This window comes from Nicotiana sylvestris, chromosome 1 (genome assembly GCF_000393655.2).
Source record: "Nicotiana sylvestris chromosome 1, ASM39365v2, whole genome shotgun sequence".
In the NCBI taxonomy this organism is placed as follows: domain Eukaryota; kingdom Viridiplantae; phylum Streptophyta; class Magnoliopsida; order Solanales; family Solanaceae; genus Nicotiana; species Nicotiana sylvestris.
Window position 1 is genome coordinate 157,078,546 of NC_091057.1, and position 15,321 is coordinate 157,093,866.

General features: G+C 35.8%; 2 protein-coding genes across 2 annotated transcripts; one reads left to right on the forward strand and one right to left on the reverse strand.

Annotated features, from left to right (window-relative positions):
- Positions 1 to 7,285: 7,285 nt before the first annotated feature.
- Positions 7,286 to 8,019, reverse strand: LOC138876476 (secreted RxLR effector protein 161-like). The gene is made up of 2 exons (XM_070155462.1): positions 7,882 to 8,019; positions 7,286 to 7,828 (listed from the first exon to the last, which is right to left on the reverse strand). The coding sequence occupies exons 1-2, from the start codon at positions 8,017 to 8,019 to the stop codon at positions 7,286 to 7,288; spliced, it is 681 nt and encodes a 226-aa protein (XP_070011563.1).
- A 5,491-nt stretch (positions 8,020 to 13,510) lies between these two features.
- On the forward strand, positions 13,511 to 15,077 carry LOC138876479 (uncharacterized). The gene is made up of 4 exons (XM_070155468.1): positions 13,511 to 13,601; positions 13,896 to 14,459; positions 14,544 to 14,758; positions 14,841 to 15,077. Exons 1-4 carry the CDS (start codon positions 13,511 to 13,513, stop codon positions 15,075 to 15,077), a joined length of 1,107 nt encoding a protein of 368 aa, XP_070011569.1.
- The last annotated feature ends 244 nt before the right edge of the window (positions 15,078 to 15,321 follow it).

A 15,321-nucleotide genomic window follows, 5' to 3' on the forward strand; every position in this document is an offset into this window, starting at 1 on the left:
GTCTGGGCGTTCGCTCATTAACTACTAAAAACCTTGTCTTACTTACAAGTAATGCTGTATTTTGTCCCGGGCCCGGGCCTTAGTGGGCCTAACGGGCCGGGCCTCGCGGTCCCGGGCTTCGTGGTCCCGGGCTTCGTGGGCCTAATGGGTGGAACCGGCCCGTGACGGGCCTAAGCCCACATGGTCCTGTGCTTAACGGGCCGGGCTCGTGGGCTTCGCGGGCCTAGCGGGTTTTTTTTTTTTTTTTTTAGACAATTTCTTGTAGTATCATGGCTATATTAAAAATATATATGTAGTATATATGTATATCTAATTATTAAAGTGCTTGATGAAAAAGAAAATAACAAAACAATAGTAAAACACTAAATTGTCATGCATAAATATCACTTCTTGAAGTATATTATATTGTATCTTATGTATATATATTCTCTTATATATTTTCTTTTAGTATATATATTGTATCTTATGTATATATGTTCGCATAATATATTTTCTTGTAGTATATATATTGTATATTATGTATATATTGTAGCATAATATATTTTCTTGAAGTATATTATATTTTATCTTATGTATATATATTCTCTTATATATTTTCTTATAGTATATATATTGTATCTTATGTATATATATTCGCATAATATATTTTCTTGTAGTATATATATTGTATATTATGTATATATTGTAGCATAATATATTTTCTTTTAGTATATTATATTGTATCTTATGTATATATATTCTCTTATATATTTTCTTGTAGTATATATATTGTATCTTATGTATATATATTCGCATAATATATTTTCTTGTAGTATATATATTGTATCTTATGTATATATTGTAGCATAATATATTTTCTTGTAGTATATTATATTGTATCTTATGTATATATATTCTCTTATATATTTTCTTGTAGTATATATATTGTATCTTATGTATATATATTCGCATAATATATTTTCTTGTAGTATATATATTGTATCTTATGTATATATTGTAGCATAATATATTTTCTTGTAGTATATTATATTGTATCTTATGTATATATATTCTCTTATATATTTTCTTGTAGTATATATATATTGTATATTATGTATATATTTTCGCATAATATATTTTCTTGTAGTATATTATATTGTATCTTATGTATATATATTCTCTTATATATTTTCTTGTAGTATATATATTGTATATTATGTATATATTGTAGCTTATAAATAATTCTAAGTATAGACAAAGAAATATTGCGAAAAGAAGCTCATGGGTAGAAGCAATAAATTTTATTACCAAAAAATGACATATCTTTCTTAGTCATCCTTCCCCCAATGGAATGAGCACAACAAGGTACTAATACCACCATTAGAAGGAAAAAAACTAAGGAAGATGTGCCAAAATACAAGTTACATATTATTCTATGTATTATCTCTAACAAATCTCATAAATCCTTCAAGGTTCGGAGGAGGTTGCGTTGGTGGTGGTGGAAAAGAAGCTTGTTCATCACCACTTCCGGGCGAAGCCGAATCCTCCGCAAGTTCCGCTATCATTTCTTCATAAGCTTCATCTATCGCCGGTTGTGCTTCTGCAATTCCAAAGTTTCTTCTTTCCGAGCGGATCCAATCTCTAAACAATACTGATTTTTCCAAGCTATCCCTCATAGACGCTCTATGATCACCTATTTGCAGTCTTGCTTGACTGAAAGCGCTCTCTGATGCAACAGTTGAAGCTTGAATTGATAAAATATCCCGAGCCATCCTTGCAAGAACAGGAAAATGTTTTTCCCTTGCCTTCCACCATTCCAAAAGATCAAAAGAGCCGTCTGGATTCTCCTTTTCAAGTCCCTGAGACAAATAAACTTGAAGCTCATTTAGATGTGAAGTTTCATCATAATTTTCACCTTGAGACCCCCTGAACTCCGTCCAAGATTTAAGAGCTTTTAAGCCCGCAACTCTTTTAGAGGATTGTGAGCTAGACGAAGTAGGGGTTGGAATAGTTGGCCTAGCATGCTCTAAGGCAAGTTGATAAGCATTATAAACTGTTTGAGCGTTAATCTTAATTGAAGCTTTTGCATCTGCAAGTGTCGCAATTTCCTCATTTGAAAGATCTAAAGCCTTATAAATATTTGAATACCAAAAATGAGGACCTCCCAATTTCATTGTAGGATTTAGCATTGCAGCAAGACCATAAATAGGAGGGATAGGAAAAAAATATTTTTTAAACTTTTGTTTCATTTCATTTATAGCAAGTTCATAAATATCCCCACCCTCACTAAATTCAACAAACAAATCAGATAGTGCTGCAATATAAACTAAACAGTTTGAAATAGTAGGATAATGTGACGCGAATTAATTATTCTATATGCAATTATGCGTTTTTGCATTATCCATTCTTCATCTATCCAATGACTTGTAACAGTTAGGTAATCACAATCATTACCACTTCTACCAATATCAGTAGTAATAGAAATCCGATTAGGTATATGAGTAAATAAATAACGCAAATATTGTTCATATTCATGTTTGAATTTATAAATATCACTCTTAACTGTTGCGCGAGGCCAACCTTTATAAGTAGGATTAAACACTCTTCTAATATAATGAACCCAATTAGGATTAGAAGCAAAAGTATAAGGTAAGCACATAACAGTAATCATCTTTGCTAATTCTTCACGATCTCTATTTGGATCGTAATATAAAATACCTCCAGTGACAGTGTTAATTCCTGGTTGAACTAGATTTGAACCTGTACTAGGGTTAATCGCAGAATCTACACTTGTCCCCTCTAGATGCGCTTTCATTTGAAAAAATCTAGCCTTATCTCTAGGGTGTGTTTTTATGTGCCTAGTCAAACTACCTGTGCCGCTACGGTCTCCTACATATTTATGCGACATTAATTTCCCACAAGTTTTACACTTAGCCTTATTTTTTTCTCTTACTTGAGTAAAAAAATTCCAAACTAATGATGTTTCTAAGCGTTTAGCAGGTTCTCTATTAAAAGTAGGAGTTTCTACAGGTGGGTCGACCGGTGCATCACTTGGGTTATTAAGAGGACTAGTAGGTGTATCATCTAAATCCGGTGCTTGAGTTTCATCATCATCCTCATTTTCCTCATTATTTTCTAAGATGGTTTCATTAGGATAAAGAGCATTCATAATTTCATCATCTAATCTATCACCTGGTGCAACATTATGATAAAATTCACTATCGGTAAATTGAAAACAAGGGTGATCACTATCAAGAATTACGGAAGGAGGAGGACGTCTAGGTTGGCGACTACTTTCAACTTGCTTATCTTTTCTAGGTCGGGGAGCCGGGGGAAGGGTAGTTGGTTGGCCACTACTTTCACCGGTTTTATCTTTTCCTTTACCAAACATTTTTTTCAAAGTAAATGCCATATTAATTATAATTATGCAAACTAAACCACACAAAAATATATTCTAAAAACGTAAGAGTTGAAACGAGTTTACCGGATTGCCGAACAACTTCTTGAAAATTGAAAATCGTTGAACACTTGAAAACTTCAATTCAACAACTTCACAATTTTTCACGAAATTTCAACAATAAATTAAGTAATTGTAGTAGAGAGATTGAGAGAGATTGAGAGATATTGAGAGATATTGATGAATTGGTGAATAAAAATGAAAGAATGAGGGGGTATTTATAGTTGAGAAATGGGGAAAAGTGTAATTATATAAAGTTTGGGGTTAAAATAAAGTTTGGGGGCCAAATGGCCATTTTTTAACTTAAAAAACGGTCATATTTTCAGCCCAAACGGCTAGATTTTAAATATGGCCGTTTGATTTTTTTTTTTTTTTTTTTTTTAAAAATAGCCGTTGGGCCCGCCAGGCCCGCCTGCCGGTCCCGGGCCAAACGGTCCCGGGCTCGTGGGCTCAACCATGGAGACCAGCCCGTGACGGGCTCAGAGGCCCACCAAGACCGGCCCACCCAGGACCGGCCCACCAGGCCCACCAGGCCCGTTAGGACCGCGGGCCCGGTCCGGTCCGGTTCAGGCCCGGCCCACCGAGCAGCATTACTTACAAGCCTAGCTTGGAGGCTATTAAATAATCCTTCCTTCCCTTAGGCACAACTTATCACTTGAAAATACGCTCACAAAAAGTCCAAGGTTAATACCTCTTTCATTTGGACAGCTCTTCTTAAAGACTGAAAAAATTGTAATGAAAGCACTATGTGGTATCCTTGTACAACTTCTAAAATCAACATCTGGTGTTCTAGATGGGTACACCACACTATTAAGCTGAGAGGTTCCATTGTTAGACCATTATACTTAAGTGACTATAATCTAACCATAGAAAGACTTACTCAAAGATGATCACTAGGATATCTCTATAATCTCTTCCGTATTTCCTCCTACTATTGTCAATAAAATTACCTCTACTCCTATCCCCAGCAAATACCTTTAAAGACTAAGTCAAGCCATGACATATTAAATCCACAAAGCCCTCAGATCTAGACTTTAAGTGGATTTGGAAACTACGATGCCCTAACAAAATCAATTACTTCTTATGGCAATGCCTCCATAATCGTATCCCTTGTAGAGCTTTCTTACAATGAATTGGGATGACATATGCCCGGTTTGCAAAAATGGTCCGGAAGATATTCAACATATTTTTCTTCACTATCCTATAGCATCACGTTTTGGAAAATATAGGTATTGTGAGACAGTCCAAGAACTGTGGCGTTCATTGGCTAATTCACTAAAAGGATTCTGAATGTTAGCACACGATTAACTGGGAAAGTCTTTTTCCATTCACCATTTGGAACCTTTGGAAAGATAGAAATAATGATGATTTCAATAATCCAGTTAGACTTAAAAATGTTTCTAAAGTTATTCAACAAGCCTGGGCATTTAATTTCCTTATTAAAAGGGATCATCTTAGGATTAAGAGGATAAGAATCGAGGTTAAATGGCAAAACAACCCAACGACACTGTCAAGCTAAATGTAGATGGTGCTTTCTCAAAAAATACGTTGAAAACATGCTTAGGTGGGATGTTTCGAGGTTACAATGATGACTGGATCTTTGGCTTTCACAAATCTTGCTACGCAATATTTTTCATGCAGACTAAACTTATGGGATTATAGTAATGTTTAAAGATTGCAATAGAGATGAATTTCACAAAAATGGAGATTGAAACTAACTCCACAAAAATTATTAAACTAATGGGTAAGGACAACCAATCTTTTACTAACACTTTACTAGATTGCAGGTTATTAATGCACCAACTGAAAGTCTCGATACTCATGCATAACTTCAGGGAAGGAAATGGAGTTGCGCATCAACTAGCAAAGGAAGCTATTACCACTTTAAGCCAGCTAAATGTATTTATCTTGCACGTCCCTTTTTTTTTTTGTTGAACCAGAACTACATTGAAACAAGCAAGAAAAATGTAGTAGTATTAAGTATCGTTCCACTTTTTTAATAGTCTTGCCGCTATGGACATTGGCAATATCCTTCGGGGCTATATAATGACTATGTAATCTTTATTTTAGTAATATAATCTTCCCTTTCTTTCAAAAAAAAATATTTTTTGAAATTTAAACTTTGGCCTTTGAAACATCACAGCTTTAGCTATGAAGTTAAACTGACAGAGCGCAACTTTAAATCAAAAAAAATTTTGGAAGAAGAGGAAGCAAAGATGAGAAGGTTCAGTATGAAGTTAATTTTAAAAAATAAATTTAAATAGGTTTGTAACAAGTACCACTCAATCTGTATTTTTTGCATAAAATACAAGAGATTGTATTATTTATAGTTTGACGGCAAGTAAAATCATCGAACTATTTTATTCAATCAAAAATAACCAACTGTTATATTTGTTAGAAAAATAGTTGATAACATTGACCAAGAATAATAAGAGAATAGAAATAACTTATCGAATAAATATTGTGTCGTGGCAAGCTACTGCCTTGAAAGCAATTTTGGTCCGACTGGGTGCAAATCGTTAAGACCGGTCGCTCCCCAAAGTTTCACAGTACTCCCAAACACGTGCACTCATGGCTATAAGTTTGGAGTTTGCAGAACGAATTGCCCGGGAAAAAACGGAAGAAGAATAGTCTTCCAGAATAATAAGAATAAGAATGGTCTTTTGAGAAGATGAGAGTAAATGTTTTTTGGTAGTTGTTTAGCTCACAAATGATGATGTTTATATAGGCAAATCACCTATGTTTTCTTCCATCAGAAAAACGTAAGTAGCCAAATGGGAGTTAATGTTATGTAACATTACTTTTGGTTTAATGATAAAATTGTCATAAAGACAGTAACTTCAAACCTTCTGAAAAGTTTGTTCTTTTCACAAACGAAGTCACAAAATTTAAGAAACCGTCGTATGAATGAATGTGAACCATTTATGAAGTAGTAACTTCATTCTCTCACCCCGCATATACATAAAATCTAGAAATGTTACAACAAATTAATAATGGAGAGGTATGACAATTAACCACTGATTAATTGTAGATTAGAAGTGTTCTTTATTCTTTGCATTATCAAATTAGAGTAACGCCTAAAGAGGAATAATACCAACAATCCCTCACTAATGCAAAGATAAAGAATAAGAATAATTCATGGGCAAAAGGGAGGGATATGTAATTAACTATCAATATCTTTCGATTTGAATTGACACGTAGTGAAATGAGGCAACGACTAATATCCACAAAGTGAAGTACTCTTGAACTGAATGGACATGAATTGAAACCCTCAATACACATACTATATCCTTAATTTTATGCAAACTCCGCGATACTAATAAAGTGCTTTTATGGTCATGCACACACCTTGTGTCTCATGAGTGCTCTAGAAAGACATCCCAAGTTTTTCATAAAAGGGGACCGCACCTTTACACTCATGTAGGTGATTCCATCAAGTCTATCAACATATAGACCACCTTAAGGCTATGGAATCATTAAGAGTAAAATAGAATCAACCTTATAAAGCACTACCACATGTCATAGGGATAGGAAATATAGTGCATATTGAAGTCTCATATGGCTTTGTTTGACCATGGATGGGTATCCACCATACTTCCTCAATCCATGGGCTTTATCCCCATTCCCCTCGATGTTTCAAGGATAATTCTCCTTGCTAAACCCTTGGTTAAAAGATCCACCAAATTTCTTTCGGACCTTACATATTCCAAGAAAATAACACTATGTTTTAATAATTATTTCACCGCACCATGTCTAATGCGAATATGTCTTCTTTTCTCATTGTACACGCTATTCTTGGTAATTCCAATTGCCGCTTTGTGAGTCACAATGTAAAAACACTGGTGAAGTTTATCTTCTCCACAAAAGCACATCTGCTAATAATTTTCTCAGCCATTCAGTTTCTTGCCCTGCTAACTCAAGAGAAATAAATTCAGATTCCATGGTCGAACGTGCTATACAAGTCTGTTTTGAAGACTTCCACGAAATAGGACCTGCACCCAAAGTAAACACATAGCTACTAGTGGAGATAACTTCATCATTGTTAGTAACCCAATTTGCATCACAAAATCCTTCTAAAACAGCAAGAAATTTATTAAAATACAAACACCAATCCATAGTAACTTTCAAATACCTTAGCAAACGATGAAGAACATTCTGGTGTTCACTATTGGGGTTGTGAGTATATCTACTCAATCTACTAACAGCATAAGCAATATCAAGCCGTGTATAATTCATGAGAAATATTACACTATCAATTATCTTAGCATATTCAGTTTGAGAAACACTAGATTCTTTATTCTTTCTCAAGTGTATGCTAGGATCATAAGGAGTTCTCACAGGAGCTACATCAAAACAATCAAACCTTTTCAATATTTTCTCAATATAATGAGGCTGAGACATTGAAAAACCATTAGCAGTTCTTTGATTTTAATCCCAAAAATTACATCTGCTTCTCCAAGATCTTTCATTTCAAATTTAGAAGACAACATATTCTTAGTCTTATTTACAATATCCACATTAGGGCCAAAGATTAACATGTCATCCACATACAAATATATAATCATACAATCTGATCCTACCATCTTGGAATAAACACAAGTATCAGATGCATTGACAACAAAACCATTATCTACTAGTGTGCTATTAAACTTTTCATATCATTGCTTAGGTGCCTGTTTAAGACCATATAAAGACTTTCTCAATTTGCATACTTTATTCTCATGTCCTTGGATCACAAAACACTCAGGTTTAGTCATATAGATCTCTTCCTCTAAATTACTATTTAGAAAAGCAGTTTTAACATCCATTTGATGTATCACTAAATTATGGATAGCGGCTAAGGCAACAAGAGTTCTAATAGTTTCTATTTTAGTTATGGGAGAATATATATCAAAGTAGTCAGTGCATTTCTTTTGGTTAAAATCCCTAATAACAAGTCCAGCCTTATATTTCTCGATTGTACCATCATGTCTCAATTTCTTCTTAAATATCCACTTGCTACATATGGGTTTAAAACCTTTAGGCAAATCAGACAAGTCCCAAGTGTGATTAGAAACTATCGAGTCTAAGTCACTTTTACTAGCCTCTTTCCAAAAATCAGTATCTATTGACCTCATTGCTTCATCATAAGTCTTAGGATCTTCTTCTACTAAATAGGTAGGCATTAATTCATAATTCAAAAGATCAAGCTCAATATTTTCAGTCAAGAAAGTAGTGATAAAGTAAGGACCAAAGCTAGATTCAATTCTACGTCTCTTACTTCTTCTAAGTTTATTTTCATGATCATTAGCAGTAATACTAGAAGAAGGCACAATATAAGAATTAACAAACATAGATGTAGAAGTATTGTTAGGAACATCAATAGGAACATTATATTTCAATGGAAAATTATGCAAAAAAAATTCTGCATCTCTAGATTCACAAATAGAATGATCATTCAAAGATAGAAATCTATATGCAACACTGTTTTGAGCATAACCAATAAAAATGACATCAAAAGTCTTAGGTCCTACAATTACTTGTTTAAATTCAGATAGACCAACCTTAGCCAAACACCCCCACACTTTTAGAAATTTCAAGTTAGGAGAAAATCCTTTCCATAACTCATAAGTAGTTTTATCTAACTTCTTATGAGGAACTCTATTAAGAACATAACAAAAGAAAATAACTTCCCCCCACATCTTGTCAGATAAACCTGAACTCAAACGCATAGAATTCATCATTTCTTTGAGGGTTCGATTTTTTCGTTTAGCTCCACCATTTGTTGGGGAATATAAGGAGCACTAACCTCATGCATAATACCATTTTTTTTCTCACAAAAAGATTCTAGAGTATTAATACTATATTCATCACCCCTATCAGACCTAAGTCTCTTGATTTTCCAGTCTAATTGGTTTTCTACTTCTGCTTTGTATTTTAAAAACATGCATTCAACCTCATCCTTAGACTTAAGAAGATATACCTTAGTGTATCTTGAAAAATCATCTACAAAAGTGATGTAGTATAATCTTCCCACCCTTACTAATAATATTCTTAAAATTAGCTAAGTCTGAATGCACTAGTTCAAGCAATTCTGTCTTTTTACTAGTTACATTTTTAAAAGGCTTTTTAGTATATTTTGCTTCTACACAAACATGACACTTAGAAAAATTATCAACATTAATTGCAGGAATTAATTCCATTTTTCTAAGTCTTTTTATAGAAGCAATATTAATATGACCTAGCCTACCATGCCACAAATCATTAGACTCAGCAATATAAGCAGAATTAGAAATAGTTGCATTACTAGTAATCTCTTGAACAATGTTCAGTATAAATAAATCTCCATTGGGGTAACCCTACCCAACAAAGTCTCCTCCACGAGAAATAATAATTTTATTGGGTTCAAAAATAAGTTTAAGGCCTGCTTTGTTGAGAAGTGCACTAGAAACTAAGTTTCTACAAATGGAGGGAACATACAGAATATTGTACAAGGCTAAAGTTTTTCCAGAAGTTAACTTAAGAAGAACTTTTCCTTTACCCGTAACTCCTGCTGTAGTGGAGTTACCCATATAAACACACTCACCATCAGTAGACTCCTCAAAGTCATGGAACAATTCCTTGTTGGTGTAGAGGTACCTTGAGCGCTTGTGTCCAGTATCCAATCAGTCTCATTCGCCACCATATTTGCCTCAAAGATCACAACAGCAATCACGTCACCACTTTCAGTAAGGTTAGCTTGGGCTGGAGCTTTCCCTCTTGCTTCGAGCCATGTCCTTGCCTTTGGTTGCACTGGAAAGCCTTGTGACCAATTTTTTCACAGACATAGCAAGGTCCTTTCGACTTTTGGATTTGGCCCTCCGGTTTATTGAAGTACTACTGCTTCTTTACATATCCTTTCTTATGTTTGCCTTTAAACCTGTCTTTTACAAAAGTACTAGCAGATTCCACAAGGTTAGCTTTAGAATAATTAAGAGAGAGCGAGAGAGAGAGAGAGAGAGAGAGAGAGAGAGAGAGAGAGAGAGAGAGAGAGAGAGAGAGAGATTTCATCTTTGTTGATACCCAATTTTTCCCTATATATTTTAAATATGCATAAATGCCTTCAAAATAGCATATATATATATGCATATATAAGCATGCACAAGGTTTTTATTATTGTTTTCCACAATTTTAAGCGTTTAAATTGATTTATTTTCTCTCCTTTTATTCATAAATTCCCCAATAATTATTTCCAAAATTATTGTTATGATAATTCATTTATTTAATTTCTATACTTATTCCAAAATATATCTAATGTAATTTTTATGTATTTTTACAATCACATTTAGTATTTTTTAAGCTAAATTGCATATAATTGCAATGTTAGCCCATTTTAAGGTATAATTATATTTTATATGTATAAAATTGGTCCTTATATTTTTAACATGATAGTTATGTATTTTAAATCATTTTGGAACCTTAAATTATTTTCCAAAAATTACCTATTATTTTTTATAAATTAAAATATGGAAAAACGGGCTATTTAAATAATAGCCAGATTTGGCTTTCAATTGTAGCCCAAATCGGATCCAATTTCCTATTAAATAACCCGACCCAGACCCTACAAACCCCTACCCAAACCCGGAACCCACCTACCCAGTTGAATCCTGACCGTTGATCTCCTAGATCAACAGTCCAAACAAGCCCCTACCTTTTTAAACTCTAATCAACCCCCCTCCCAACCCTAATCACTTTTCCAATCCGCCACCTTCAGATGCTCTCATCTCCCTCTTCTCTCAACCTAACCCTAATCACTTTTCAACCACCGCTTCTTTCTCTGGTCATCTCCGGCGACTGCCTCTCAACCCCAAGCCTCCAATGGTCACTCCATCGCCTTGCTCATCATCTTTAAGGCCTTCAAGGATCCTGGGCCATGCTGATTTGGATCTAGGGTTTCTGTTTCTGTTACTCATAGGTTCTCCGGTGTGATTTTGGGAAAAATCACACCTTATTTGTCACGATCGGTGAAGTTTACGACAGGTTCTTTCGTTCTATTTAGGTTTCCTTTTGAAACCCTAACTCTCGTTTGAATCCCTTAGATCTGTGTTATTTTTTAACGCTTTAAGTCTGTTTCTTCTTATGATTTGCACTATTCTCGAACTTCTTCTGCGAGATCCTCAACTTTAAACCGTTTTTACTTTCTTTAAAAAATTAGGGTTTTCTTGGAGTTCTTTCTACACTTGTTTTAACCGATTTTCTTTATGATTAAACCTCTTTCCTTGCTTATTTTGACCGATCTTATGTTCTTACTGCTTTTAATTCGCCTATGTCAAAAGCCCTAATTTTTAAGATTTGTTTGCTTTGGTTCTGTGTGTTAGCCTGTTTACTTGATTCTTGATAATCTTCCGTGGTTACCATGCTTCGAATATGTATCCTACTGAGTCTTTAGTCTACCTATGTCACTTTTGCATGATTGTGCTCATTTTGTTTATTCATCTCTTTCTTCTTTCTGTCACTATGGCTAATCTTGCCTGTTTGCTACGTCTGTTCGTTCTTCTCTATTTGTATGTTGCAATAAAGATACTTCCACCGCTTTTAATTAACAGTGAATTCGCCGTCTTTTGTATTCAGTTTACCGTTGTTTTCGGATTAATCAACACAAGTTCCAATACAGAGAAGAAGCTGTCGAGGAGAAGTAGTTAATCGTTGGGGAGATAGCTCCGGAGCCCAACGCCGGTATGACTAAGCATCACTAGGATTTTTGCAGTTTTAGATGCAAACTTTTTTAATTCGAGTTACCTCTTATTATCAGGTGTTCTAATCTCATCAATTTCACATTTATTGCTTGTGATTTGTGCTTTTAGTTTATCTTTATTTTAATTGCTTTATATTTGTTCCTTAAACCCCAAACCTAGATTTTTCATATCACATTATCTTTGCTGCTCACTATATTGTGTGTTTAATTGGTATTGTTCATTCTTCTTGAAATCTATATTATACTATTATTTGAAGTTAAAAAGAGTATACCTGCATTCAGTATTCTTGATTTATGCTTGATTTTAGTTTGGTGTAGAAGGCTTGACTATTATTAACTATTATTGTCATTAACTATTATCCTCCATTTCGCTTCTCGAATTAATCTTGCACTCTTTTCCGCAAGAAATAAATATGAGTTTGAACAGTAACTGCACAAGATTTTCGATCTGGTAGAGAGGAGAAGAGTAATCGACCTTTGGCTTTTACATATGTGCGAATTTTTTTTTTTTTATGTTTTTTGAATTGAAAAAAGGGTTTTATATCTTTTAGCTTCTAAAAATCTCCGATCTGCTTCATCCAAGCTCAGATCTATCTCTATGGTAAGTTTCTAGCTCCAATTTGCTAAATCCTTTTCAACAAAGTTTTTCACTAGATTTCTTTTTCAGAATTAATTAATATTTTGAAAATATAAGCTCCAAAAAACAGTTGACTTCTGTTGTCTTCTTCTGTTGCAACTAATAAAAAAATGATTTTTTCTATTTAACTAGTATAATTTCGATTTGTTTTAATTTATAGAAGAGTACTGATTATTTCTTAATTTATAGTAGTTATCAAGTGTTCTGGCAATATATTTCATTAGATATTTGTGTAGTTCTCTGCTTTTTCCCTACATTTCCCCCTACTACTATCAGGGCTACACCAGTGGTAGCGGTGACAGCCCTTTTTGGTTTTTGGGTCGTGGTATTTTTTGTATTTTTAGGGAAATTCTCGAAGTTGTGGAGACAACTTGGACGCACGAGCACTAGCAAAGGAGAGAAATCAGGACGAGCGTCCGCAACGGGCGGTGGGAAGCGGTGTGTGAGTGTACAACTACATCAAGTACAACAAATCAACACAAGTTTGGTTCTCGGGAGTTGTTACCTACCGTTCTACTGTCTCCCTTTTGGTGTTAGCTAAATTGATGTTACTTTGGTTCACAATAGTTCAATCATTCAACTAGTGTACTTGTAGTCACTTGTTTTCTTCTAGTTTGATTCGTTGTTTGTTGTGCACTAGTGAGTCTTCTTGAGATTTGTCGTAGGTGTAGTGGCTCCAATCTGGGATGATAGATTAAGGGCATGTCCTCGGGTGGGGCAGAGTATGGGGACAGGGTCAGGGTGTGGGACGGGAGGTAGGGGAGGTAGAGGGGACAAGGGAGCCTATAGGTTGAGAATCGGGTCATGGAACATAGGTTAGCTAACGAGTAAGTCTATAGAGTTGGCGAAAATACTTTAGAAGAGGAAGATTAATATAGCGTGTGTCCAGGAGACTAGGTGGGTTAGATCGAGGGCGAAAAACGTGGATGGGTATAAGTTATGGTACTCTGGAGTCCTGAGGGGTAAGAATGGAGTGCGTATCCTGGTAGATAACCATCTTAGAGATTCGGTGGTAGAGTTCATGCGGGTGAATAATAGACTAATGACTATTAAATTGGTGGTGGGTGAGTGTACTTTAAATGTCATTAGCGCGTACGCACCGTAAGTAGGCTTGGATGAGGAGATTAAAAGGCGTTTTTGGGAGAGGTTGGATGACATCGTTCGTAGTATTCCGCCTTCGGAGAGGTTATTCATAGGAGGAGATTTCAATAGTCATATTGGGTCGTCTGCAGTTAGTTATACTGAGGTGCATGGCGGCTTTGGTGTCGGGGAGCGGGACGGAGGGGGCACTTCACTGTTGGACTTTGCCAAGGCATTCGATCTAGTGATTGCGAACTCAAGTTTTCCGAAGCGGGATGAGCATCGGGTTACTTACAAAAGTTCGGTGGCGAAGACTCAGATTGACTATCTCCTCCTCAGGAGATGCGACAGAAGGTTGTGCGAGGATTGCAAAGTTATACCAGGTGAGACCCTAGCAACGCAACATAGGCTTTTGGTGATGGACATTGGTATTAGGATAAGGAGGAAGAAGAGGTCAGTACGAAGCCATCCGAGGATTAGGTGGGGCACCTTGACTAAGGATAAAGCTCAGGAGTTGGAAGGAAGGTTATCGGCAATGAGAGCTTGGAGAAGTAGTGGGAACGCAAACACTATGTGGTCGACGATGGCTGATTGTATAAGAAAGGCGATGAGAGAGGTGTTAGGGATATCTTCGGGCCGTACTGGTGGCCACAAATGAGACTGGTAATGGAATCCAGTTGTCCAAGATAAAGTGGAAGTGAAGAAGGCGGCGTACCTGCAGTTCATAGGGAGCTCTGGAGAGGAGGAGAAGAGGGCGAACAGTGAGAGATATAAGGTAGCTAGGAAGGAGGCGAAGATGGCAGTAATGGAGGCTAAGACGACAACTTTTGCTCGTCTGTATGAGGAACTAGGGAACAAAAGAGGGGAGAAGAAGTTATTCCGATTCGCTAAGGTTAGAGAGGACGGCTCGGGATTTGGACCAAGTGAGGTGCATAAAAGATGATGACGACAAAGTTTTGATGGGGGGTGACCAGATTATGAGGAGATGGCAGACCTACTTTCATAAAATTATAAATGAAGAAGGGGATCAGGATATTGTGCTAGGTGAACTGAGGAATGCCAACAACCCCCATGAATTAAGTTATTGTAGGGACATTGAGGTCGATGAGGTTATGGAGGCAATGCATAAGATGAGGAGGGGTAGAGCTACTGGGCCAGAGGAAATTCCGGTTGAACTTTGGAGGTGTGTGGGTAGAGCAGGCTTGGAATGACTTACTGGGTTGTTTAATGTTATATTCAAGACTAATAAGATTCCTAAAGAGTGGAGGTGGAGTACAATGGTTCCGCTGTATAATAACAAAGGCGATGTTCAAAGCTGTAACAACTATAGGGGTATCAAATTATTGAGTCATACCATAAAAGTCTGGGAGAGAGTGGTAGAAATAAGAGTGCGAAGGACGGTGTCTATTTTAGATAACCAGTTCGAGTTCATGCCGGGGCTATCTACCACATAAG